At 43.8% G+C, this 27,457-nt stretch overlaps 2 protein-coding genes across 3 annotated transcripts in view; one reads left to right on the top strand and one right to left on the bottom strand.

Moving 5' to 3' along the window:
• swm (Zinc finger protein swm) overlaps nucleotides 1–18,663 on the bottom strand; it is a 74,653-nt gene extending 55,990 nt beyond the window's left edge. For both annotated transcript variants that reach the window (XM_065433270.2, XM_065433278.2), the window contains exons 1-7: nucleotides 18,325–18,663; nucleotides 17,262–17,380; nucleotides 12,198–12,619; nucleotides 11,613–11,716; nucleotides 7,849–8,087; nucleotides 6,067–6,285; nucleotides 4,937–5,095 (exon numbers count right to left, since the gene is read on the bottom strand). In XM_065433270.2, the coding sequence (XP_065289342.1) occupies nucleotides 4,937–5,095; nucleotides 6,067–6,285; nucleotides 7,849–8,087; nucleotides 11,613–11,716; nucleotides 12,198–12,619; nucleotides 17,262–17,380; nucleotides 18,325–18,383 (1,321 nt within the window). In that variant the 5' untranslated portion in view covers nucleotides 18,384–18,663. The remainder of the gene's footprint in view (nucleotides 1–4,936; nucleotides 5,096–6,066; nucleotides 6,286–7,848; nucleotides 8,088–11,612; nucleotides 11,717–12,197; nucleotides 12,620–17,261; nucleotides 17,381–18,324) is intronic.
• A 163-nt stretch (nucleotides 18,664–18,826) lies between these two features.
• On the top strand, nucleotides 18,827–27,142 carry RpL9 (ribosomal protein L9). Its single transcript, XM_065433326.2, has 5 exons — nucleotides 18,827–18,889; nucleotides 19,181–19,231; nucleotides 19,696–19,901; nucleotides 23,179–23,392; nucleotides 26,997–27,142. The coding sequence occupies exons 2-5, from the start codon at nucleotides 19,186–19,188 to the stop codon at nucleotides 27,101–27,103; spliced, it is 573 nt and encodes a 190-aa protein (XP_065289398.1). The 5' UTR covers nucleotides 18,827–18,889; nucleotides 19,181–19,185; the 3' UTR covers nucleotides 27,104–27,142.
• The last annotated feature ends 315 nt before the right edge of the window (nucleotides 27,143–27,457 follow it).

The following is a 27,457-nucleotide window of genomic DNA, read 5'->3' as shown; positions in this document are numbered from 1 at the left end:
GAGACACTATTTTGGTAGAAACAGTTGACGATAGACATAAAGCTGGTTGCAGGGCATACTATTCAGAGATGTCCCAACTCTTCCAGAAAGACGTAAATATGAAGTTGCAACTTCACAGAACAGCTGTACTTACTACAGCATTGCAATGGCAGGGATTAGGTTAAAAAAAAAAAAAAATGGGGGTTTGATGTGCCAAAACCACGACCTGATAATGAGGTTAGGACGACGCCCAACTTTTACGCATCCCCTGATATCATTTTACCCACACAGCTTGTGCATCCTGTGTGGCATGTACTAGTCTGGCTTCACCGCATGTCTTCGCACTGGCGGCGGTCAGTGAAGTTGCAGACTAGTACGAGAGATAGCATGAGCACTGCACTGCTAACAGCACCTAACAGTGGGGTTACTCAGGTGCTAAAAGGTGCCGTTCCTCACTGGCTTGGGGTTGGCTAGCTGCGTGGACGTTTCATGCGCTTGCCAGCCGTTCGCGGGACTGTCCTGTGAAAGGCTTATGAACACTTGTCTAAATTGTCTAACTGTGCCGCCGTTCATGTGACTGTACACATGGGCGATTAGGCATTAGTGTCCAACATAGGGGCGAATATTCACTTGCTATCCCGTCACGGTGAGAGGGACTTCCGAGATTTGTCGAGAGCCCATCAGCATGTTTCATTAGTAATGATTCGGCTGGCTAGACAGACGTATAAAAGGCGCAATAAATACCTTTGTGATAGTCTGCAGTACTGTCTGGTCCCTTGTTCGTCCCACGAGCACATTCAAGACCTCAGATCTGGCTGCCCAACGTGGAGCTTTTCAGGCATCTAACCATAGTTTTGACAGCTTTGTTTGGTTCAAGACAACATTTGTTTGAACCGAAGCATAGGCCTAGCGTTGATTTTGGTTGGTAGCATCGACGGTGTGTTTTCTTGAGCGAAGTGATGGCTGCTGTAGCATGTTTTAACTTTTCAACATGCTAAGCCTTTTTGCAAGTGTTTTTAAGCAACATTCCTTGGTACGAGGGTCACATGGTCTGCATCTTGGTAGAGCAAGGCCTAGCACCTCCAGAGCATTGGCAAGCCTGAAGTGAGTGAGTATGTAAGCCTCGTGGGTGGTCCGAGTTCTTCTAACTCCTTTGACTCTGGTAGTCGCGGCTCAGACCACAGTTGCCGCTATGGGCTGTCTGGTGTTGCAGCCTGGTGCCGAGACCTCCAACACAGTCTGGGACGGTAGACGCCGTCCATTTGGATGCTGTTTACACCAAGCGGAGTAGGACCCCTTCATAGAGCTGATGTGTCCTTGTGGCTGCCTGTTTTGCACCCATCTTGGGTGTTGTTTTTGGATGCTGGTTGTTGCCATGGTAGCAACTCATTACGCCTAAGGCTTTTCGGAGCTGCCTGTCGCACATGGAGGGACACAATCTGGTGAACCATGGCGCTGAGGTGTCGCACTTTGCTTCCCTCATTCTAGCCAACCTCGCACGAATTGAAATTACTGGTTCGATTCAAGAAAGCGAGCTTTGTTCATGTGAACTTAGTATCTGAGTAGTCGCCTGATATTTTGTAGCCAAATTGGACATCTCACCAAGCAGGCGATGAGCATGCAGAATGGCCCTCCCTTGGTCTACAGTGTTTGTGGAGCATGTTATCCGGAGTTAACGTGCGGAGCAGTTATCCGGAGTTAACGGAGTTATCCCTCGTTTTCTGTCAGCTGCCCATAGTCTGCTCTGCTGCCCAGTACAATGGTCAGGCCAGACCAGGCAACAGAGATGCCTGCGGCCGGCCAGGCGCAGTGATTTCAGCAGCCAACTGTGTCCGCCTGGCAACCCTGGGCTGCTGGGACAAAAGCCAGTAGTCACCAACAGCTATTGCAGCTCTCGCCAGCAGGGCATGTCGGCATGAGAGACGCTAGCTTGTACTGACTACTATGTTGCCATTTCTGGAATCCTGGCTTGGAATCGTGTCGCTGAGTCTGCAGAGCAGCTGCTGTGACCAACGGATTTCAGCGATGTACTCCAGATACAAAGTCGGGGCGCGGGTTATGGACAACAATGCATGGACACATCCTCGGTGCAGCCACAGCTACACAGCCACATCAACACAAAGCGTGTGTTGATGCTAGACCGTGTAGAATGTTTCGCCAAAGTGCGTAGTGATCTAAGGTTGGGGGGGATGTGGGGATGCTCGACATTCAAGTGCTGAGGGTAGCTATAGGGGGCTAGTATAGTGTAGTATAGTATAGTAAAGATAAAGGAGCTTGTAAACCCTATAGGGTTGCCCTGATGCTGTTTTCCCAGCATGGCTTGTGCCTCCTGTAGTCCGGCTTTGCGCTGGCGGCAGTCAATGCAGTTGCAGACTAGCACAAAAGATGGTGTGAGTGTTGCGCTGCAAACACCACTTAATGGCGGGATTACCGGGGTGCAAAAAGGTGTAGCTTGTTCTCTTCGGCTTGGGGTCGGCTAGCTGCGTGGATGTTTCGCACGCTCGCTAGTCGTTCGAGGGACCATCCTGTGAAAGGCTTGGGAGCAATGCACCAGGATGGACCTACACGATCATTCGAATGCGCCACCGTTCACGTGACTGTACACAGAAACGATTAGGTGTTGGTGTCCAACATGCGAGCGAACATATTCGCCCGCTATCCAGTCGTCATGAGTCGAGATTTCCTTGATTTGTCATGCACCCATCGGCATGTTATATCGGTAATAATTTGGCTAGCTAGATTGGTGTATAAAGACGCAATAAGTGTCCTTGTGACTGTCTGCACTACTGTGTTGTCGTTCGGTTGTGCCAAAAGCACATTTGAGCCCCCACAATGTATGACGTAGAGGGTGACTCAAGGTTAATTTGACCACCTGGATTTCTTTAACGGGTGTTTTGCATTTTGGCCCCATAAAAATGTGGCCACTGCAGCCAGATTTGAACCCGCATCCTCGAGCTCAGCAGTGCAATGCTATAGCCACTGGGCTACTGCGGCTGGTAGAGACTACTAGGTGAGCCACAGGCAAACAACTGCATGGCACCTGTGCGCCCGGAAACAGGGTACCCACGTGGTCGTAAAATTAAATGCAGGCAAAAGCTTAATCTTACAATTAGCCAAAAAATATATGCAGTCAAACCTTGATATAACACACCTCAACTTAAGGAAATTTGCAATGTAATAAACTATTTTATCTTAGTTACATTAAAAAACTATTTCTTTTTTGCAATTTAACAAAGCAATTTTGTGATACTGTTTCGATTTAACAAAGCTTTCGGACATATCAAGCATCTACATGGAGCCTGTATGGCTAGTAAATCTAGCAAAAATGATAAAAATGTCGACTGAGGTTAAAGCTATTTCAAGCATCCTTCTGCATGAAAAGTTTGAGCATCAAAAAAAAGCGTCAAAGCATGCGTGTGCCAGGTCAAAGCAAACACTGCTGCGTGCGATTTGTTGCGTTTATAAGTGAACAATTTGTAGAGGCCACAACAGCTCGCAGTGCTAGGAAAGCCATGAGAGCTGACGATTCCTTCTGCTTCTGCACAAAGGGAATGAGGAGGGAGTGAATGCGTTGTAACGTGATCAAGCACACACTTTAAAAGAGACCAGACTGGAAAGAGTGTCTTTCCTGTCTGGTGTCTTTCTTTCCGCACCACTTCAGTGCTCCCCTTTGCAAAATGTTGAACTAACTAGCCCAACTACTAAATATTCAGAATACCCGTCTCTTTTTAGACTTTTTATTTTATTTTGTGGGTGCCATCTGATGACAGTTGCGGGCACTAACTGCAGTCAGCCATGGCGTCAAAGACCTGCGACGCCACATGACATAGCACATGCAAACCTTGGGTGCCATGAACCACATCAATACATTGTTCTTGGCATAATCTGCACCCCAAGCGCAGGTGCTCATAACCGCGCTATGTCCCGACCTCCTTGCGATTTGTTTATGTATGCTTACTGGCAAAATACTATTCTGCAGGAATGCTCTGGAACTTTGTGAAGTTCTTTTTACTGCTGAGACTTTAAATCCTTGACATAACAAAATTCTTAACTTAATGTAGTTTTTCACTGCAAGTAAAATTATATCAAGGTTTGACTGCACTCACTAAGCGTTCCTAGAAAGACCAAACTAGAGGTTGGGACAACTGACGAAGAAACGCACACCGACATCACACATACACAGAGTTATTGACAACACATACAGACATAACAAATAAGGGGCACTGCGAGTTGTTCACACTCTCTTGTACTGTCTTTATGAGCTGTATTGGTGCACAATTATGGATAGCTTGCAACATTCTTGGTATACAATGCCAGTAGACTCCCAAGCACGTGCAGGTTTCTCTCTTTTTGCACAAGATTTGTAAGCTATAAACACAGCGATAAATTTTTTAATATTCAATTCGATATTAGGCCTTTTTTTTCTTGATTCCATTAAAAATCTATTATTCAGTATTTGCACATCCCTATATTTGATGTTTTTCTTTATTGTCATTTTTTATTTTTTGACAATCTCCTTTTCTTGAGCTATTATTTTTTTTCTTGTTAACTTTTTTTCTCATGTCATTTATGACAACTTTCAGTCTTTTCAAGCACGTGCTGTTCTGTTAAATCTTCCCAAATGTTAATCAATATTACAGTTATTGTCCCTCATAAATGACAGTTCACTGGAACAAGGAAGGAAAAAAAGTTACAGCTATATAGATAGCATTGCGTGTGTACTATTCTTTGGGGTAGCTTGGACTATTTTTCTGTGAACGCTTATAAATGGGTCACTTGGTGCAAATAAAGTCAGCGCTCTTTGCGCTGGCTTGCCACTCATCGTGTCCTGCCTTTTACGTTCTTTCTTTCAAAGATGTTGCCTTATTACCAACTAGCTCGTACTCAGACTCTAGTGCAGAAAAATGAAGCTAAGACTGGCGAACAGCTCACAAGTGCACGGCTTTTGTGGCCTCACCTTGGGGCAGTGCTGGCTGAGGGGGCAAGGCGGAGTTGGGTGGCGGGGGTGGGGGTGGTCCTGACAGGCCAAAGCGCAGTACTGACACGTCCTCCACAATGAGAGGGTCGTTGCCATGGTCAAAGGGGCAGTAGTCGCCACGCATGCAGTACCCTCGCTCTGCAAACACCCCAGAACACATGCACAAACACAATTAACAGACAGAACGAACCGAATGCTTCATGTCATGTGGTCCTGTTTTGTTTTTGTTTCTTTAAAATCTGATTGCTTTCTAACAGCCATATAACAGATAAGTGTTGATACAGGGACAGAACAATTCTCAGCACACTACACCAAAGACACAGACACAATGGGTAAAAACAAGGAAGACGAGAAGAAACTGCCTGTCTGCTACCACTGGATGTCAGAAATGCTTCAAGTATCGTATGAAGTCCTATGATGCTGGAAATTGCTTGATTTCTGAGGTTTACCTTTTTGAAGCCAGACTAAGGATATGAAAAATGCCATAGGGGGCAGTGGCTTCAGGTTAATGATTACCTGGAGTATTAAAACCTAAGAACACAAGAAGAATTCACGCTAGGTCTCTCCAGATTTTTGACATTCCGGCAGCCCGAGAATTTCTCGCCAAAAGAAAACGATGTCCCAAATCTGTCATGCCTATGTGGGCTGCAAAACATGCATTCTAATATAAATGCAATGCTCAGAAACTAAAATTTGAGTGGTGTGCTGTCTGTTACTTTCTGGCATGTTCCAATACTGTTCTTCACCAGCTGTTGACACAATACTTTGTTCTCTCTATGGATTATTGATTATGACAATGATCAATGGAATTTCCTTCAATTTAGTGCAGTGGCAAACACCTGCCTCACCTACCAATGTTTGTTAATTCAGTGAAAGAGTCGCTGGTCCAATGAACCTTGCATATAAGACAGAGAAGTGATTTCAAGACTAAGAATCTTGGAGAAAGAACCTAGCCTTATGCTCAACTAAGTCTGTGACCTTTCAAAAGTTGGTGGCATGGCTTTTACGGAGCTCTATACAATGTTTTTCTTCCAAACATGCACACACAAAATAAATGGGGAAATAAAATAAAGGATAATAAAACCGCCCTCCTGCAGGCGTTCACCAACCATCGTAATCTCGGCAGCGCTTGGAAGCCTTTGCATGGAAAGTGGTCGAGCTCTGCCCAGCGTCTGATGACATAGTTGTCGATGCGGCAGGTGGTGGCTGTCCTGGTCTGTAGTCAGTGTCACCATGTGGTGTGTCAGGGGCACGTGGCTCTGACGGGGCGGAATTGGTTGTTGAACTGTGTGTGCCTGAGCTCCGTACCTCTGAACGTTGGCCTCCATCTGTGCAGGTAATATGCATTTGTTGCTCAACCTGGTGCCATCTGCAGCAACTACCTCAGGGTTAATGCTAGAGAACCAGACATCATGCTCAATCCAGCCTACAATGGCAAGTGTTCGAAGCAGCTTTTCTGTAGAATACTTTGTTTTTAGGGACCTTCAAGGACCTGGCAAAGCTTTTGATGACTAAACCTGCAATGTTTTACTGCTTGAAAGCAAGTTTGCTTCCAACAATGACCAAATATTCTTTTTACTACACACTGACTAACATGGTACATAATGAATTAAAGGATCCTTGACTCAAATGACTTGCAATTGAAAGGTCAGGTCTCTTTTGCCTATAGTGCTGATGCACATGCTCTTACTCATCGGGTGCATGTTGACGAACTTGCGTGCCCTTGTGGCACCATCTAAGCATGCACTTGGCAAATATCTGTTGCCTTGAAGACACAAAAGGTTTCAGACAAGATAACATGAACCAGTGCGAAATCTTGCTATTGCAAGTAAACGTTTCTGTCATATAGCACACTCTGCAGGCACACGGGACATGCAAAAGGCTTTAGAGAAGCTTCACAAGCCATTGCAAATGCTAAGTCTCACTTACTATTTCAAGCAAAAAGGTTTTGCAACCAAGACCCACAAAGGCTGTTATGAATACATTGTTGTGCCCCCCCCAAAAAAAACTTGGGAAGGAAGAGTACGAAACGACAGATTGAGCGCTGAACTTCAACTGATTTTATTCTTAGAGCAGGGCACGGAGAATGAACAAATGTGCATGCGTACATCAGTGTTGCTGCAGTGTTGCTGTTGTTGCATGCTGCATCAGTGTCGTTTCGCACTCTTTTTTCCCAAGTCTTTTTTTTTTCCTTTTTTTTTTTGGTGCAACAATGTATTCATTAGATCCCAACCAACTCGCCCAGCAACAAGTTCTACCCACAAAGGCTGCTTGCCACACAGTTCACAATGACTTGAATTCTGGACTGTACCAGCTGCAGTCGAATGCCTCCACTAAGAAGTAGGGGCATGTGAATATTCAGAAACTGCTGTTCTCTTCCGAGATTGTTAAACATTACTTTAGTTTTCTGCAGGTTAATTTTTAGACCCATCCTTCTGCTTTGCCTCTCCAGGTCAGTGAGCATGCATTGCAATTGGTCCCCTGAGTTACTAAGCAAGGCAATATCATCAGTGAATCGCAAGTTACTAAGGTATTCTCCATTAACTCTTATCCCCAATTCTTCCCAATCCAGCTCTCTGAATACCTCCTGTAAACACGCTGTGAATAGCATTGGAGAGATCGCATCTCCCTGCCTGACACCTTTCTTTAGTGGGACTTTGTTGCTTTCTTTATGGAGGACTATGGTGGCTGTGGAGCCGCTATAGATATCTTTCAGTAATTTTACATACGGCTCGTCTACATCCTGATTCCGTAATGCCTCCAGGACTGCTGAGGTTTCGCCGAAAGTGATCAATGCTGAATACATGCCCAGGTATGGCCCGAAACAGCTAGACAGGATTGAGATCAGAGCAATTACAAGTACAAGAAGAAAAGTTATTATAACCACTTACCTCTTGAACGATTGCGTGACCTAGGAGACCGTGAACGCGAACGGGATGGTGAACGAGATCGACGGCCACTATGTGACCGGTCCCGTGTGCCTGCTGACCGAGCTGCTCTGTCATCTCCAGCCCAACGGTTCCGAGTTGTGTCTCCCCGATGTCGGTTTCCAGCATCATGCCGCCTCCTTTCCGTTGTGCGGCGTCTTCGATCGTCTGAGAACCGTCGTCCGGACCGGCGTTCGTCCTCTCTGCATGCAGTAAGCAATGGTTCACCTAACAATGCAGTGTAAATTACTTTCAAGACTTCATCCAAGCAGCTAAATGGCCTGCATAAAGCCCACACTTTAACCCATTTGACACTTTCGTACAGTCTTTATCAAGATCTTCAAAGAGCAAGGCCTGCTCTACTCCACACAAAATTTGGACTTCCTTAGCTGTACCTCGAAGAAGTGATACAAACATCCTCTCCTGGCCACCAATGTTTTCTTGAATCAACTCAAAATCTCTTTTATGCATGAGATGCACTGGACATAAAACATAAAACTATGATAATTCAGAATGGTAAGAGTGAACCAGAGTCTGTAATTACAGACAACGACCAATATCTCGGACGCCTGATTTTTCAGACATGTCATATAATTCGTAATCCTTCACGGCACTGCCACGTACCCCATAGAGTCAATGTATAACGTCTGAAATTTCGGAAGCAAAAAACCTTCACTGTCCAATTTTCTGGACTTTTTGCCATGATTGGAGGTTTCAAATGGCATTAATCATATCCACCACCGCTGCCATTCTGGTTATCTCACCTTCTTTAACCGGCGCTGTCGCACACAGATCCACTGGCAGCCGTAGCCACCAATGCTAAGCCTAGCTACTTCGTGAGGCTTATAGTGCGTGAAAAGATAAGGACGAAAGGAAGACATGACACACACAGGCACTACTTGCAACAATGTTTATTTCGAGCAAGGGACCCATACATATATACAACTTTTTTGCGTACATCATCATACATGCGCTGCTTGCAAATATTCCTTACACACCATTGCGCAGGTAAGCTAATTCTTTGCGGGAAAGGGAAATTGACGGTTTGGCACACAGTTATCTCCAAGCCTATCAAGAATTTCTGCTTCGATAATTTCGTGAGTTAATCTTCCTCGGACTCTTCCCACAATGGAGCAGTCTCTATATGCTGGAGCACACATTGAGTGGTCACCATCATCCACCCCGGTGACAGCGCGGCCTCACGCGCTATAAGCCTCACAATGTCTTACCAACAAGCCCAAATCACTGCATTACTAGCTACTTAGACGTTCACTACCAAGCTTCTTTCTGTTCGGTGCCGTGTTTTCCATTGAACCAATTCCCTGCTATTAGTACCGGCGCCGATTCCCCCTTGGTAATCCTCGTGAATGTCTTGGAAGCAGGGGAAGCATGATGTGTTGCAGGATGCCGATTCCCAAAAGTCAGCTTCACCTCAATACAGAAACGTTACACAGTGAAGCATATGCAAAGTATTGCGGGGAAGCATACCAAGAGTGGGAAGGGGCAATTGTCACGGGAAACAGTATGCATTCCTTAATTATATACGCATGCACCTGCCATCTCCTATCACAGCACGAGCACTGATACGCCTAATAAGTGTACTGGCAGGCCTTCAGAGCTATTTTGCACGTGTGTGTGGCGATTTGAGGCCTTGGGGGCAGCAAAAGGCATGCATTCATTTTTTCGGACTGCCCATAATTTTGAATGTTCTTGCGGAGTTCTAAAAGGAGTTCTAAAACTTGTACATTGACAGTAGTGCTCCTTACAAGAAGACAAGAACCCAGCTTTCCCTTGAGTTCTGCCATTACCAATTATGGTAACAGCCATGATTGTATCGGAGCAGGTTCTGGCAGGCCTTCAGAGCTATTTTGCACGTGTGTGTGGCGATTTGAGGCCTTGGGGGCAGCAAAAGGCATGCATTCATTTTTTCGGACTGCCCAATATTTTGAATGTTCTTGCGGAGTTCTAAAAGGAGTTCTAAAACTTGTACATTGACAATAGTGCTCTTTACAAGAAGACAAGAACCCAGCTTTCCCTTGAGTTCTGCCATTACCAATTATGGTAACAGCCACGACTGTATCGGAGCAGGTTCTATAATGGCACAGTTTAAGCGGATGCCTGTATCTTTGTAGCAGGTGCTTGATAGACAACACTCTTGAATAAGAATTACATCTCACCTCTTTTTTTATTTCTGTATATTTCAATCACATTGGGATTGACTCACGTAGATATTTAGCTATCTTAATGCCTTTTGTTCGTCAAAGGCGAGGTCCTAACACCTCCTCCACGCACTACAATGACTGTAATGACATGAGGGCCCACAGAACGTGAGTGCTGCTGGCATGTCCCTTGGAATAAAAAAGCATTCGGAGAATGACCTATATTCAGCCATAGAAAGATAATCTGTTACACAGAACCGAATCATATTGAATGAAGTGATATTCAATATCTAGGCTCATACTTGGATGCAAGTGAAATGGATTACCGTATTTACTCGAATCTAATGTGCACTTTCTTCCCGATAAAACGGGTTTAAAAATTTGCATGCGCATTATAATCAAGTATGACCCTAAATCTACGTTACCATATCGCCATCGGCATTTCACAATGGCCGCTTCGTACACGCTTCGAGCCTAGCTGCCGTAGCGTCCTCCACGTGCTGTAGACCATGTGCTTAGTCTACGGTCCGTTTTCTGCATTTTCTCTATCAGCATGAAAGTGTCGACTGTATAGACAAGCCGAGCTCATCACGATTCCAATTAAAAGGAAAGTAGTCACATGTGCAGATACAGACGGAAATCAGGCCGCATCGGGCGCTCGGAGTTCCTGAAACTTGCGTGCGCGACTGGTGCGGCCGAGCGCCCAACATCTTGAAAGTGATCTGCGATAAAGATAGAGTCTAGGCAACTAGGCGCACCGCTATTTGTTCTCATCGCTCAGTTCGCATGAAAACGAGAGGCCGCACAAAGGTCAATTCGCATGCTGCTGCTACCGCACTTCCTCATTCTAGCGTTTTGATAGAGTTTCTGCGGTCATTGAGTGAGGTGTGTTTATGTTTGTGTTTATGTGACACCATGCTTGTTAATTTTGTTAGTAATTGAATGTTAAAATGTTTATATGGCCGATAAAACTACTATCCTTACTTTTCATATAGCTGTCTACTGATCTGCTACCGCAATCAATGCTTCGCCTTTTGGGTGAAACTGTGACTTTTTGTATTTATCGCAACTTTAATGCATTAGGAGTAAATGTTCGTTTTTTCAAACGAGGGAAAGTTGTATTTCTGTATGAAAGAATGAGGTGCGCAGTATTGTAAAGAACTTTTCTCTTTTTAGGTCACGGCAAACAGGTGCACGTTACAATTACAATACAGCACTCAGCTGTGACAGCAGTGGTAGTGTCCCTCAGTTTTAACCATCCTGACTAACAGATACATGATTTAACATACTCAGCGTGCATAAAGCATCTTTGGACATAGAGGACACCTACACATCCCAGGGCTGTCATCACAGCTCATGTAACTAGGCATCAGCGTCAGCTCCTCCAAATTAAAAAAAAAATATTTTGGTGCAGCGCTGGCAAAAAGAAGAAACATTCATTTGCAGCAGTATGTAGCACTTATACCAAAATGATGTAGATGGGCTCAAATGGCCATACCTACAACACCACTTTAACGGTGCATAAGCACCAGATGCATCGATTACTGAGAAACAGCAATGAAAACTGACCGACTCCGATTTCGACTCCTGCCCCCTACGGGACTCCGTGACCTGCTCTTTGACTTTCGGTGGCTGCTTCTTGCTTGTTCCTTGTCCTCTTCTGTTGGAGGCACCTGCAACAGCGCACATGTGTCAGCTCACCATGTTAAATAATGCTAAAGAGAAATGTTAAATCAAACCAGATTCGTAGTGTACACGTATCAAATAGTGAAAGTTTCTCATCAAATAATGAACATTATAATGAATACTTTACTGCTTCTAAATGTGAAGGAAATGCAGGAAAAAAAAAAGGATTTTGCCTAGGACACTATTTCAAAGTGGCAACATTGCAAATTAACAAAATGTGAAAGACCCCCACAATTCCTTGCATGCTTACAACAGGCGCTCCTACTTAAGCAATGGACCACATGCATGGGCCTTTTCCAGGCCAAGCACTCTGCAATCATCGTAGCATCCTGTTATATTCAGCACCAAATTCTCAAATCAACCTATTTTTTCAAATCCAAAATGTTCTCGATTCGCAATTAAAATTTCAAATATTGTTCAAATATTGGTACACCTGAAATTTCTGTTTTCTTTTTTGAGCAAGCTCACCTCATCTTTGCGAACAGATACAACAGTGGCTGCCGCCACAGGTATGGCAGCGGCAGTGGCAGCGGTTGCAGTTGTTGCTGTGGGCTTGTTGCCACCCAGCACAGTGGAAGTGGGCAGGGAAGAGGCTTCTGCAGCAACTCGTGGCAGTGGAGCGGGGGCCAGCCCTGCGGCACCGAGCCCCCCCGCGCCCTCCTTATGCGCCGGCACAGCGAGCAGCACAGGGGGAGGCACAGATGGAGCCATGCTGGACTGCTGCACCAGCGTGACTGAAGGGGCCTGGGGTGGCGGCGGCTGTTGAGGAGAGTTGGGCACAGCACCAGGCAAGGGTGCGGGTGCACTTCCTGCTGGCACGTAAGGCTTCCCTTGGAGGTACGACTTGTTCGACAGGGTCTCAAACAGCATGTCCACAAAGGGTTTGGTTTCTGCGCATACAGCATCAGGAATAACACATGTTGAAAGGCATGTCAATGGTTTGAGCATTGCAAGCAAACAAGCATGGTAAGGAATGATGCAGTGATAGTCTTGTCCGCAGACTATTACATCTATGTACAGCCAAACCTCAATATAACGAAATTCTCTATATAATGATGTGTTTACCTTTTCATAACATTTTACCCATAGAACACCATGTAATTAGAACCTCAATATAACGAAGAGTGTTTGCATACAATTTCAATATAACGAAATTTTGATTTCGCAGTAAAGGAATGCTGAAACAATAAATGGAAACTTCTGTGGACGCAGATGGTCAAATGATTGAATTATAAGCGGCAGCTTCCAAATGCACCTGACAAGAGCGACTGCCAAAGTGGAACCGCACCATGTTCCATATAAAGTCCAAATGTGATAAGATCCTATTGCGCGCAGCACACTTTGGGCTTTAGGTGCGAGTGAAAGCTTGCGAGAGTGAGACAGGAAAGATGGTGGCTTCACACACGAGCGCCGCATCCCGGCGCAAGCAAAGGGAAAGGGGAAGGGAGTGAGCTCGCAGTAACGCAATCAAGCATGCGCGAGAGGCAGGGGGGAGTGGGTAAGTTGATGCGTGTTCTGATTTCTGGTGCACGTCTCGGTCGTGGCTGTGCATGGCTGTAAGCGCGGCTGAGTGCGTACGCAGCAGCGCACCCTTCTTTAGAGGTAATCTGCTCTGTGTCCAAAGAGCGGGCGTGCTAAGAAGGTGTGGCATCATGCAAGCTGTCTTCCAGGGCGTTTAGTGTTGAAGGTTGTGTAATCTCGAGTTTTGGTGACCCGTTGGAGCAAGAGGAAGACGAAGCATTCGCTTCCCGCTGTCGGTGCCTTTAATGATAGCGTCGTCCAAGTGCGGGCAACATTATCAGTGGCAGAGGCGAAGTGCTCTTGGAAGCGTGGCTGGCTTTGCTTAATTTGTACCGTTTATGTGAAGGTATTGTTGACGTGGCATGAAACCGTATAATTCATTGCCGACTCCTAAATTTACCAAAATGAATTTTCTCATTCAAATTTGCTTTTTTCAATTGCCCGATAATTCGGAAAATTTTGCGGGCTCCTTTCCGTGTAAAAAAAAATAGATAGGCGACTGTACTTATTTGCATAAAAGGTCAAATTTGAATACAGCGAAATTTCTATATAACAATGCAAATTGTTAATTTTACCCACTTCGTTATTTCCAGGTTTAACTGTATATACTGTGAAAGCAACTGAACATTCAAACAAAAACCTACGCACCCTTATTTGTGGAACAACCAGACATCTCTCCAGCTAAGAAACCAACGCTGTCGCTTACCACATAATGGGTCCTGTTGCCAGCGCAGAAATTGCCAGCACAACACTAACACAGGGTACCCGTGAAACTGAAGGCATCTGCCAAGTTGACATTTCCACACTCCCGAGTTTTCTAGGTTTTCCCTGAATGCTTTTGCAAAATTTTCTGAAGGAGACAGAACTTTGTTCTATGTCAAGACGGGCTGGCACCATGTTGCCCAATGCTGTCACTCTTTAGTAAGCATGTTGAAACAAAAAATGACTTAATCCAGTTTGAATAGTAAGGTGTAATGTTTATTTTATTCAAAAAGAAAACAGAAGCAAGGTGTTAGTAAAATGCACAACGAATGAAATATATTCTGAAAAAGAAAAGCAAAACTTATTCCAAATCGAGCCAAACATTTCCAAATACTAATGAGAAGGAGATGCATACAGATGCAGACATTTTTGAATATGAGCTACTTCTATCAACTGATAGCAAGTTCATTGGTATGAGGCCTGAACTTTGTCGCAACTAAGATTCTCGCTCAGCAGCTGGAAAGTCAACCTCAACTGTTCTGACATACTCTCAGCCCGTACACAACACCTCAGTGTTGGGTTGCACTGCTTTAAAGTTTATTTTCATTAAGATGAGGGACACCTGCATCTCGGCGTCAGCCAACATTTTGTTTTTTGAGTTCAAGCTTCTTCAGAGAGGCGGCGGCACGCTTCCTTTCCCGTTCATTCCTCAATGCATGGATTCTTTGCGTTCTCATCCTTCCACCACACCTTTTCCCCACAGACCATTTGAAGCATCTTCTTGGTCAGTTGCACAGTCAACATCCGATTTTTCGGACTCCCAATGGGCCGCAAGAACATCCGAAAAATTAGGCAGTCCGAAAAAATGAATGCATGTCTAACTGCCTGCTTTTAAGGGCTCAAATCGCCACAGGGATGTCTAAAAAAGATCTGGAGGCCTGCCAGTAAACTTATTAGGCATATTGGTGCTCATAGTGTGAAAGGAGATGGGGATGCACGCATGTATAATTAATAAATACATACTGTGTCTTATGACAATTGCCCTTTCCCACGCTTGTTAAGCTTCACCGCAATAGTTTTTGTATGCTTCGCCACCTAACACTGCTGTACTGAGGCGAAGCTGTCTTTTGAGAACCAGCATTATGCAATGCGTTGTTTTCCGAGCTTCGAAGCCAATCCGGAGAATAACAACGGCGGAGTCGGTGCCATTGCTGACAGCGGCGAAGTGTTTTAATGAAAAGCATGGCACCGCACAGCAAGAAGTTTAATAGCAAATGTAAAAGCCGCTAGGCCTGGCGTTGCCAAGGTAGTGGCTACGGCTGCCAGCGGATCTGCCTGCTAGAGCACCGGTTCGAGGAGGCGAGATAATCAAAATGGCAGCGGTGGTGGCTTTGATTAATGCTGATTCGGTACTGCAGTCATGGTAAAAAGTCTGAAACATCGGTCGGCGAAGTGTTCTTGCATCACAAATTCCAGACATTCTTATACATTGACTTTATGGGGTACGTGGTGGCGCTGCGAAGTCGTGCGAATTATCGGACATGTCAGAAAAATCAGAAGTCTGGAAAATCGGTCATTGACTGTACTTGCGGAGCATGCATTGACTGCATGCTCCACGAGCCGATGACACGGCGTCAAATACGATTGGTCGCAATTCATCTGTTACTGGAGCCAGCACTAGTGTGACTTTTGTTCACTTTCAATAAAATTACAGCTAATTTTCCCTGATAGAGCACAAATTTCGTGAGTTTTCCGAGTACTTCCACACTATTCAAATTCCCTGAGAATTCACGGTTTCTCCAGATTGATAGACACGCTATGAAACGCAGAGCGTACAAAACTGCCATTGGACATGTGCCACAAAGAAAGCGTGACAGTGATAAAAAAAAAAAAAAGATGGGGCTTGCAACAGATCTTCAACTTTGATAGCAGAGAAGGCAAGGCATGCTTGCAAACACTCAACGCACTGTGAGAGTTAAAGTTTTTATATCCACTTTAACTAAACCCTTTCGAAAAATTCTTCCTATAGTAATAGTATAGTATAGTATGGTATAGCAACCAAATTTTCCTAAAGGGCATTGTAAGGGCCCCTTTTATAGGAACAGTATATTACAGGAGCATTTTACACATTTCAACAAAAAATAAACATTTCCTTTTAGATATTTGTATGCACCATCCTTAGAAAGTTAATGGCTAAATACTTTTTAATGCTACATTCATTTAAAGAAACTTATATTCTCACCATGTCCAACCTATCAAAATAAATCAATGTAAGAGCATAACTGTTCATCAGCCTGACATATGAACAGCAGTCCAGTCAGGATATTTTATGGTAAATAAAGAGAATTGAATTGAACATCAGCCAGTTTGGACTGTTATGAAGTGCTATATCTTTGTCCTCAGACTGAACCAGTACAAAGCTTTCAGCCACCTTGGTTGCCCTGCAATGTTCACTCTATCAATGAATCCACTGCTTGTCTGCTTGTACATTCACAAACGCCATTACTGCTGTCATCCATATTATGCCTGTGTCACACAGGCAGTTCAAACAATCGAGTCTTTCAGACAATGAAATCCATAAGCTCCATCAGCTGTTTTGTGCAAGCATCGTTGATGGAACTGACAGATCTCGGATATGTTGATTTCACTTGTCAGTTAAGGTACAAGCATGACAAAAATTCTTGCATATTCATCAGAAGACAGCTGTCACTGTGCATGCATGTCCCTACAGGGGTGTAGCACTATATTACGTACAACAGGTACTGGCTTTTTACCAATATGCTGTATAAGCGAAATAAAATAAAACACGCAGACACAGCACCACTGTGTGCAATGCAAGCCTACGTGCTGTGCACAAGCATTTTCCTTTAGGAGATCTCGTCATGATGGTGCATCAATGAACTTGAAAAGCAGAGACATTGTTTAAAAGGTGAAGCTTCGCTACCTGAACAGAGCAAAAACTATGCAAGATAAATGTATAAGAATACATACGTTTCCGCTAGTGACTATATTATACCTATGATTATTATGCCGTGACATAAAAACGGAAAGCTTCATGTACCTCATCAAGTGTCGATTTTGTGCCTTGCATTCTAGCTCTATTACACCTAAGCCCTAGAAACTACACCAAGTGCACAATGCGCTCAACAGAAACAAGGATGCACTTCAATGACTTCTTGACCCTGAAAACACTGTTTCACGACTGCGCACAGATACCACCCACAAAAACCTATCACATGACACTATTCAAGAAGACACGAGAGAACAGAGTGGCAACAGCTGGCAGCAGTAATGGAAGCACAATCTTGCCTTTTTGAAGAAAGACATCAAGCTGATCCAAGCAGATGTCTTTGAGCTCCTTCTCGCTTTTGTCCTTTTTCACAAGCGCCATGACATACTTTGCGAGAGCGGCGGGGTCAGCATCACACCTACAAATTCAAAATGCATTGAGCATAGGCAAGAAAAGCAACTTGTCCACAACAGAGGCCCAGCTGATTGCCCAGGTGGAATAATCACTGGCATGAAGCTTCATCTGGTAAATTTAATCAGTGTGCTATAATAACAGTGTACCTTATGTCACTTCTGGCGCGTTTCCAGATCTCCACGATGTTTTGCTTCATCTATGACTGAGTGAACGATGGCAAACTACATGGCGCGTCTTGAACATGGCCCAATTAAGGCACCAACGCATAAGCAACCAAAACTCAACTACTGCAGCAATTCCGCAATTCGATGAGTTCGAAAGATCGGACACCATCACGTCGCTTGGTTAAGAATGCAGTAGCAACAACTGAAGCAACAGGTCTCGGCATATAGGCACCGCCACTGATCGGAAATGTAGATGGCTCACAATTTCAAGCATAGGAAGCAGTTGTGTGGCTGATGGCGCTATGCAAATATCGGCCCGGGATTGAAAACCTTGGCTTCGGTAGAGAAACTGACAGCATCCTTCCACCACACGCACATGCTGCCTACATGTAGTGCAGACCCCCTTGAAAAGGTGCCATACAGCGAGATCGGCTGCTTCTCGAGGCGTGAATAAAGCGAGCCGCGTGCCACATTGCACTGGACACTTGTTTCCAGATCACACTCGAAGGTTCAGAAACTGCGATCAGGTGTGGACAGCTGTGTTTACAAAGATCTACTACACAGGACCACGGCGAGAATAGAGGTCACCGCAAGCAATAACACCTATTCTGGGATACAAAATTTAAGAACAGCTTGTAATATAAAGATACATAATTGCGACAAGTCGTTTTCCTTGCCCAGCGAACAAATAAACGAGAATGTAGCTCGTTTCTGGGTACGTGGACAGTAACCGTCGAAAGAGGTGCCTTGCTCACACAAGGACAGCAGAACTCTCGTTACTTACATGTGTTCTAGGCAGCCTGTAAGCCAGCTTTTCAGCGCATCTGCGTTCTCGATTATCATCGTGGCCGATAATTTGCGTACGCCTCCTTTTAATATTGGTTATAAGCGCAATAGGAAGCACCTAAGCCTAATATATAAGTCGTGTCTATGATTTTTTTGAAAGGCTCGATTGTCACAACTGCCTTTCAAGTCACTGGGCACGTTGCAACAGTTCCTCAACTGTTTCATATATTTTCAGTGCCGTCCATGATTCACATTTTCAATGCTCGTGCGTAGTCATATTGTGAATAGGAATTGCTTGTAGTTCACACGGATTCGCACACCGATATATGAAGATGGCGATGTGGGATGTTTTAAATACCCGAAACGAAAAAAAATATATATGTATACATTTATGCAGATATAAACTTTCTCAAACCCCGCTGTATAATATAACTAATGAATAATATAATATAATATTATTAAGTGAATATATATTATATTTATTTTTTAAGTGACAACGCAGTTACATTCTCCTTCACGTTTTCATTACTACTCTCTTTTCGACGGCCATTCCTGGCTAGCAGGTAGGCTATCCATGTGTACATGTTTAAAAATCTGAATTAATCGTATATACCAGCACACTGTTTACTAGGGCAATTAGTTGCTGAGAGAATATACATTATATACTAGACGGATGTAGTTAATATTTATTTTATTTATTTTGATTGGTGTGTAAAAAATAGTGTAATGGAAGGTCGCGCTCCTTGACGCAAGACAGTTGCAGATAGTTTTCATTCACCTGTATACTCGCGACGTCTGTGGATTTTCTATTGCTTTGTAAAAGTTTTAAGGAGTGTCATTTATTTATTTTTCAGCCACGATGAAGACGATTAAAGCGGAGCAAATCGTCAAGATCCCAGACAATGGTAAGCTGTCTCCTAAAGTATCTCACAGCATGCACCGGCAATGTTGCTTGAATTGAGGTTGACCGCAAGTAAAGAGTTCCGGTGAATAACAGCAATGTGCCCCATTGCACGAAACATATTAAACATTCGTTTAGTGAAGTGCCAATAAGCGCGCTGCACATTTTGATCATTTGTATTTCAGGTTAGTTAAACGCGCCTTTAGTCTGTGCTAACGTGCGATGTGCGGCAAATTGCAGCTGACATTGCTGTGTGACGCCTTTGAGTGCTGTCAGCTTGAGTGCGCACGTTTTACGCATACACCAAAATGTAAAAGTGTCATTTTTCTTTGTACTAGAAACTGATGTCAGTTTGTTTTGATAAGCGTGTCGTAATGAATAGTGTGGCCGGACATAGCCTGCTAGCTGTGTTAGTTTTCCGTTGTTTTGTGCCTTGTGTTTGAATGTGTCTCTCCGTTCTTCCTTCAGTGACCGTGTCGGCGAATTCACGGCGCGTTCGTGTAAAGGGGCCTCGCGGAGTTCTCACGCGAGACTTCAGGCACATTCAGGTGGATATCAGCATGATCGGCAAGAAGCGTCTTCAAGTGCGCAAGTGGTTCGGCATCCGCAAGGAACTGGCCACCGTACGGACAGTGTGCTCACACGTGGAGAACATGATCAAGGGGGTCACAAGGGTAGGTGTCTGTAGTGTTGGTCAGCAGAAGAACGAGACCGATGTCAACCCATATCACACCAGACGCAAGACCCTTTATTCATGCGAGCACCCATATATATATACCCGGGCAACAGTGGTGCCATCTCTCTATGGATTTGATAGTTATGCAACTGAGGGCACCTAGTGTCGCCCTACGACACTGCAGTGTCTTGCTTCCGCTTGTGCCTTCGTAATGTTTAACCTGGCATGTTCAAATGATCCTACGAGCAGGGATACACGGCTACGTAGCCAGTAGTTTGCGTAATGTCTGCTCGGTGAAATGGAACTGTCAAGTTTACTGGTAACAGTGCATTGTCATATATTTATGGTGGAGTCTGCATGTCACAAAACACTGCTCTGTATATGTTCTAATCAGTGCAAGAAATGTAGCGGGCAGCTGTCCGGCTTGCATGAAACCCTCTTTCACTTGCATGGACATGTAAAGGTGCTTTACATAGGAAAATCATAGACACAAAACCACTTTATTCCAACATCACAGAAATATAGATTTGAGGGCTGTGGACTTCTTAAAAGCCAGAAAATGGCTTGACAAGGTCCACGGTCCCTGTAACCTGGCACAGACTGATGGCAAAAATAAGTGTAGAGCTAAAGCATTGCTTGCCACAGCAGCATAGTAGGAAAAAAGAGACAAGAAAGAACACACTTGAACGAAGCCAGGTAAATTGTTCAACGTTAATGTCACAGATTGGCTTAGTGGTTGAGTGAACTGCCTTTAGTGAATTTCTCTCTTGGCTTTGTATGCTAATCTTGACCCCCACAAAAGTACTCGTGTAACAAATTCATTCATTGAGATAATCAAACGACTGCTACTTTGTCTTATAGTGTTGCTGGATAGGTGCTTTTCAAGCCTGCTAGACATGAAATAGCATGTTTTTTCATACTTGATGTTCCTGTAATTAGTTTTCGCATGGAGTCCACATTCTGTAGACCTGAAAAAAAAAAAATGAAATTCTTAATCTTTCTGCAGCTGTATGCTTTTTATGATTCCGTAGAAGTAATAAATGCAGTGAAAGTTTTCAATTAACATAATAATCGGTGTCTAAAAGGATTAACAGCACCCTGACTTTTTTTGGATTGCTGAAGAGTTGGTTTAGTGAAACTACAAAGATGTAATGTTTTCGACCAGAAGTCTAACTTAACAACCGTGCTTTATGCAGTGGGTAAGTGATGCTGTGAAAAGGTTAGTTCTTCACTTGCACAGAGAAAGATCATTCTAGTGCCAGTGACACTAGGTTGCAGCTGATTGCTTCCTGAGACATCTCGTAGATAATACAGCTGGCAACGCTTAATTTGATAGAAGTTTGGGGTTTGGAAATTTGGAATCGGTGATTCTCTGGCTTTCAAGAGCACAGGTTTCGAACAATGTCTCTGGGAATGACCAACATCAAATTGGTGCAGTAAGAGTCGTGTTTAGTGCGAGCTTAGTCGAGAGCATGGGTGGTATTCTAGGGCAATCAATTTCGCAAGACTCAGCCCACGAGAGCTTCTTTCTTGTGTTTGCGCAATTTTTTTTGCATATGTCCAGTGCCTATTCTCGAGAAATATCGCAAAAGTGAAACTATCGCTCGAAGTGATAGTCCAAGAATGTCCCCATATTGCTTTCACTGCAGTGATGCATTATAAACACAGACCTGCAATGGTGGCCTTACTAGCTATGGCAGTGGCAGCCAGTATTGCTTTTCCTATATTCTAAGAAAACAAATATTCGACAACTTCGAATAGTAATTCTTGAATAGCGAAGGTTGTTCAATTCTTATTCAAAATCACAAATATTCGAACACTCCTAATGTGTTGATAGGATATATGCCGATAGCTTGCTAGGCAGCTAGGATGGTAATCTTGAAATCACTTTTAATTTAGCAAGAAGCCAATTTAAAATTTCTGTGCGACTTGAGAAGTTTAGTGTACATGTCCGACCTGTTGGGAAATGTGTTTTGACGTTTTCTGTGCCGGTATAGGTTTGCAAGCACCTTCATTACCCTTTGCGTCCTGCTTTTGGTGCAGAGGTCGCAACAGGTGCGATAGCATGGTTCTGGTTTTTTGGCTTGGCGCTTTCTTGTGGTGTCAAGCTATTTCTGCCAGGCAACAAGATCAATTTAAAGGGACACTAAAGTGAAAGTGATTTCTTCTGCATCAGTAAATCACCGTTCTACAACACCAAAAACACCACTCTTACAACGATAAGACGTTTGGTAAGCCAGAAAAAGCGCAAGAACGAAATACGGGTGGCGACGCCTACTTAAGTTCACGCACCTGGGGGCTGTGATGTCATGGATTTTGATGGCATCTTCTAGAGCTTACTAATTATATATAGCGGTACAGATTGAGTACATTGTGTTCTAAAGGAACCAAATATTAAACATGCCAAGTTTCGGGAACGTTTATTCAGCCAACGCGGCCAAAATGCGAAAACAAACTTTGGAATCCCTGACGTCACGCTGACGTACCGGCGCTGGCGTTTCGGCGCGAAATTCAAATACTGATACTTTGACCTTCATTCTCTCGTCTAATATTCAAACTATTTTCTTGAAATCACTGCCTGCAGGGTTCTCAAACAATGCTTTGTTAGTCTAAACTGATTTATTGTTTCCCTTTAGTGTCCCTTTAAGTCCTTCTACCACAAGAATTGCAGTTAAATATATTGTGAACTTACTGGCTATGTCGCTGTGCACCAGCTATGCCGACAATTGGCCCATAACGAATAGACTCAATTGTTCAAACAGCAGTTAATATGGTTAAAGGGGACAAAATTGATAATTTGTACCTAATGTAAGAAAATACAACTATTTTAGAGTAAGGTGTGTGCATAACTTATGTAAATTAGGTATTTCGTATACAAGCTATCAGCTGCTGTTACAGAATTGCAATCTCTTTCGTTGTGTAGTTCTTTAAAATAGACCTATTTCTGTCACTCTCTGCATAAAATGTGAAGCACTAGCCCCTAGCAGTCATTAGCGTGTAGGTATTTCTTGACAGATTTGATTTGTTTCAGCAGTTTCCTCGTGAGAGCATTTGTAAGTTTTATATTGCACATAGGTATAAGAGCTTGAAACTTGTTCAAGTTAAAATGGCAGTAAAGGCAGTAGAGGTAACTGTAAATGACATAATTAGCATGTTCATGTTTACTACCTTTTGATATATGACATAAAGTGTCATTTTGTTTGCTAATGGCTTACGAGGCAAGATGTTTCCAGCTTTGCATTGGCCTAAGATACGCTGGTGTGTGTGCATTGCAGGGCTTCCAGTACAAGATGCGCACAGTTTATGCCCACTTCCCCATCAACGTGACGACGTCTGAAAACAACACCTTGGTGGAGATCCGTAACTTCCTGGGCGAGAAGTACATCCGCAGGGTCCGCATGCAGCCTGGAGTCACGTGTGTCAACTCCACCGCTCAAAAGGATGAGCTCATCCTGGAGGGCAATGATATTGAGCTTGTCTCCCGCTCCGGTTTGTTTCTGTTTTCTGCATCACATTTATCGCTCAGAATGAGAAGAATTGGGGGCAAACTGAGAAGCTTGAGTTATAATTCTTTATCAAATGGAGCCAAGGAAATCGTAGGGAAAATGAACTCTTTGCCTTCCTCCTCCCCCTTTATGTGTGTGTGTGTGTGTGTGTGTCATACCTGCCAACCCTCCCGATTTGCCTGGGAGACTCCCAATTTTTTACTGAACTTTCCGATTGTGTGGTCACTGTTTATATCTCCCGAAAAGTGGTCTCTATTCACGCAATAATGTTTTTTGTGAAACCGGCACCGTGGAATCTACAGCCGCATCGTAATTGTCAGCATCACCAACAACGGCTGCACTAGCATACACCATAGCACTAGCACCATCGGTATCATCAACTAAGCAACTAAATACGGTGCCCAGTAAGCCGACCAAAGCCAGAGCCAATGTAGCTCTTACATTTCATGCATGCCTTCCGCCATGGTGCGTCTTGTTGCTGCTGCTTGTGTGTATGTTTAGTGTTGGCGAGGCGTGTGTGTGCGGTACACCGTGTAAAGTTACAATCCTCGTGTGCTTGATGCCATGGCGCTATCAAAGCCCAAGAAAAGGTAGTTGCAGAAGTTTTTGCAATCTTGTACTTCTGAATTTCCGTGCTTTTTGACATCAAGAAAAGAACATATTGCATTTTGTACAATGTGTGGATGCAACGTCAGCGTGTCTCACGGTGACAAAGGCGATTTGAAACAACGTTTCCACTGCAAAGCATCAAAGCTATGTTCCCACCGCTGAGCAGCAAGACAACATTGTGAACTTTCTCCCAAGCAACTGCGACGACAGTGTCATACTTGTGGAGTGCCTGTTTACGGGATTCCTCGTCGAACACAACCTACCCCTTAGTGTCAGCGACCACGTTGGGCCTCTTCTACGGAAAATGTTTCCGAAATGTGATGAGGCGAAGCATTATGGATGTGGACGCAACTCTGCAGAATGCAGAGGTGGCCAACCTCAAATTTATTTCATAGGCATCGCTCTCGAGTCTTCGTTTCTTTATTCAGAGTTTCACTTAGCTGCTGCCCTGAGATACCAATGAATCTGCTGAAGATGTTTTAGATGCTCTCAAAGCTGAGTTTGCCACACTATAGGCGTACATTCTTCAAGAGGACGTTCTGAATGAACAAAGGTTGGACGTGCAGTGGTCTATGGTTGGAAAAATGAAAAACACTGATGGAAAACATGTTTCACCAAGTTGTTAAGGTGATGCTTGATTTACTCATGATACTGCATAGCAAGGCAAAGTGAAAGGATTTTTAGCACGGCGCGAAAAACTAGGACTGAATTCCACTCTTCAATGTGGAAAACAACCCTCCAGCACCCGCTGCTAGTGAAGGGCAGTCAGTCTGGACCATGTTTAGAGCAAAGCTACCCCGGCAAATTTTTGAGGTGAGCAAAGTCTGCTACTGCAAGGTCCCTGCAAAAGGACTCATCGAACACTATCTGAAAATTTGAACGAAACACCCCGTTGGCGCGAATAAAAAGTCTCCCGATTTTTTATCTCGCCGTGTTGGCAGGTATGGTGTGTGTGTGTGTGTGTGTGTGTGTGTGTGTGTGTGTGTGTGTGTGTGTGTGTGTGCACGCGTGTGTGTGTGTGTGAACAAGAAGAAAAACCGAGGGGGCCCCTGATTTTTATTAGTCATATCATAAAGAGCCAACAAACAAAGACACCAAGAACATCATAGGGGAAATGGTGCTTGCTAATTGAATTAAAGAAAGTTCAAATTAATGGAATTGGATCAAAAACAACTGGCTGCAGATAGGATACAAACCCACCTCTTCACATTACGCGTGTGATGCTCTTGCCAATTGAGCTACCATGGCACCATTTTCCCATCAACTTTCTGGGGTCTTTATGTTTTACTACTAAAACTAACCCTGGGACTCTTGGCCACTGTTGCTAATCACAAACCTTGGTGGGGGTCGTGGAACACAATCCTCCCACAATCTAGGAAGTGCATGTCGAGACGTTGCCATCTGGATGGGGTGTGTGCGAGTGAATTTTGCAGTTCTGCAGGGAATGGGAAACACGCTTCTCTGTGCATCTTTGTTGACTTTCCAGTGGATGAATCGTGGTGAAATTTGTGTAATGCATTGGTGTGGGCAATTTACTCATCTTTATACCAAACAGCCTGACTGACTAAAGTCATGGAACATATGCAATTCAAGCCTTTGAATAGAGAACTTCTCTATCATAGAAGCAGCACTGTTGTCATCTCATGAAGCTTTCCTTAAGGACTATTATTGTTGTTTTATGTACTTTTTCTTTCAAGAGTTGTGCTGCACAAGAATGTTTAGGCTTCATTATTGCTGATGTCAATATTATAGCACTTCAGATTTTAGCATGTGCCTGCCATAACCTCTAATTTCACGGGAAGCAGTTCTGTGAGCTGCCTGCTCCAGCTTAAGGTTTGACTAAGCTCTGTGTGTGTTATATTTTTTAGCACCGAATGTAAAGGAGGCTCGGAGAAACCTAAACCATTAATCTGACATACTATAAATATCACATTAGCCAATTTAACGCATATCGAGCAGTAGAGATTACTGCCATAACTTGCTTAATTTTCGTAAGGTGCTCTACCATATTAACAAATTGACTCCTTTGGTGGGCACCAAAGTTGAAAATCTGACTGTACAGACAGCCAAAAAGAATGCAAGAGTTGAGGTATCGTTGGTCCAAGATTCTCCGGAGCCAAATCTTGGTCACCAGTGCATAGTATTTGTGTCTATAGCTGTATCTTTGGACGACTCAGGGTCTTCAAGGCATAAGAGACCAGCTTAAAGAGCAACTTCTTTAGAATGTAACTCACAGGTTGGCAAATCACAATTGAAGTGCAAACTGAAGAGTAAAAGTTATAAACATGCTGTATTGTCACACATATAACCTGCACCTCAATATGCCTTGTTCATTGCACTGTGGCATCACCTTAGTGATTAGCATGTGCTGTGGTGCCATGAAGCCATGCTTGAAGGCATAATGATTTGCATATAAAACTGTTTATGAGACCACTGATTTTTACAAGGCACTTGAACATGTGTTACAGTAGCCTGCTTTCTGTTTGAATTTATATTTTTACAGTTGCAGAGATATAACCCTGTTCATTTGTTAGCGTTAATACCCATTGTTAATGTTTTGTTTATTAACGCATTATGTCTGGTACATGCATTTTTTAAATCGGATTCTGGTCATGCTTGGGCCAACCCGGCCTGCAGTGTTATGAAAGAAATAAAATAGCCCTTGCACCGATTTCACTACTGAATTTTCAGTGTGGCTTACACGTAAAAAAATTCGTTTAAGTTACTGAGCTGTACTAGTTAGCCATCGGTTTTGACATCTGATATTTTGCAAGCACCTCTTTTACCCTTTGTATCCTCGGTTTTGGAGCAGAGGTCGCAAGAGGTGCAATAGTGTGGTTCTGGTTTTTTGGCTTGACTGCTTTTCTGTGCTGTCAAGTTATTTCTGCCAGACGACATGCTGTTTCAGACATTTTTTTTTAACTGTAAAGGCACCACAGCATCAGCTTTGCTAACTGATTGCTTGCTCATTGTTTCAGCTGCAAGAATCCAGCAGTCGACACTTGTCAAAAACAAGGATATCCGGAAGTTCTTGGACGGCATCTACGTCTCCGAGAAGGGTTCAGTGGTCAAGGAAGAGTGTTGAACTGTCTCCTGGGAAGGCCAATAAAATGTGTGAAAGATACAGGCTGCCTTTAGTAGTACCTTGCCACTGAACGTGCGCGAATCAAATTGCACATATGCACGCATTTCTCATAGGGCATCTGCCCATTCGTAGCACAAACTGGCGCCTCGCTTTATCGCGCTGCATGCGCGATAAAGCGCATGCAGTAGCGCTAGTGGAAGATATAAGTCCACGTAAATGTACCTCAACCCTAAGTTGTTAAAATTAAACTAGCATTCAAGTACGGCGTGCCTTTTCAGGTCGTTATTTTGGCTTGCGAAACCTCCAGAGCTATATATGGTTGCCAACAACGGTACGCCCACTGTGTTTGGCGTG

This window comes from Dermacentor albipictus, chromosome 3 (genome assembly GCF_038994185.2).
Source record: "Dermacentor albipictus isolate Rhodes 1998 colony chromosome 3, USDA_Dalb.pri_finalv2, whole genome shotgun sequence".
In the NCBI taxonomy this organism is placed as follows: Eukaryota; Metazoa; Arthropoda; class Arachnida; order Ixodida; family Ixodidae; genus Dermacentor; species Dermacentor albipictus.
The sequence above is the reverse complement of the archived record's forward strand: the minus strand, read 5'-3'. Positions and strand labels throughout refer to the sequence as shown.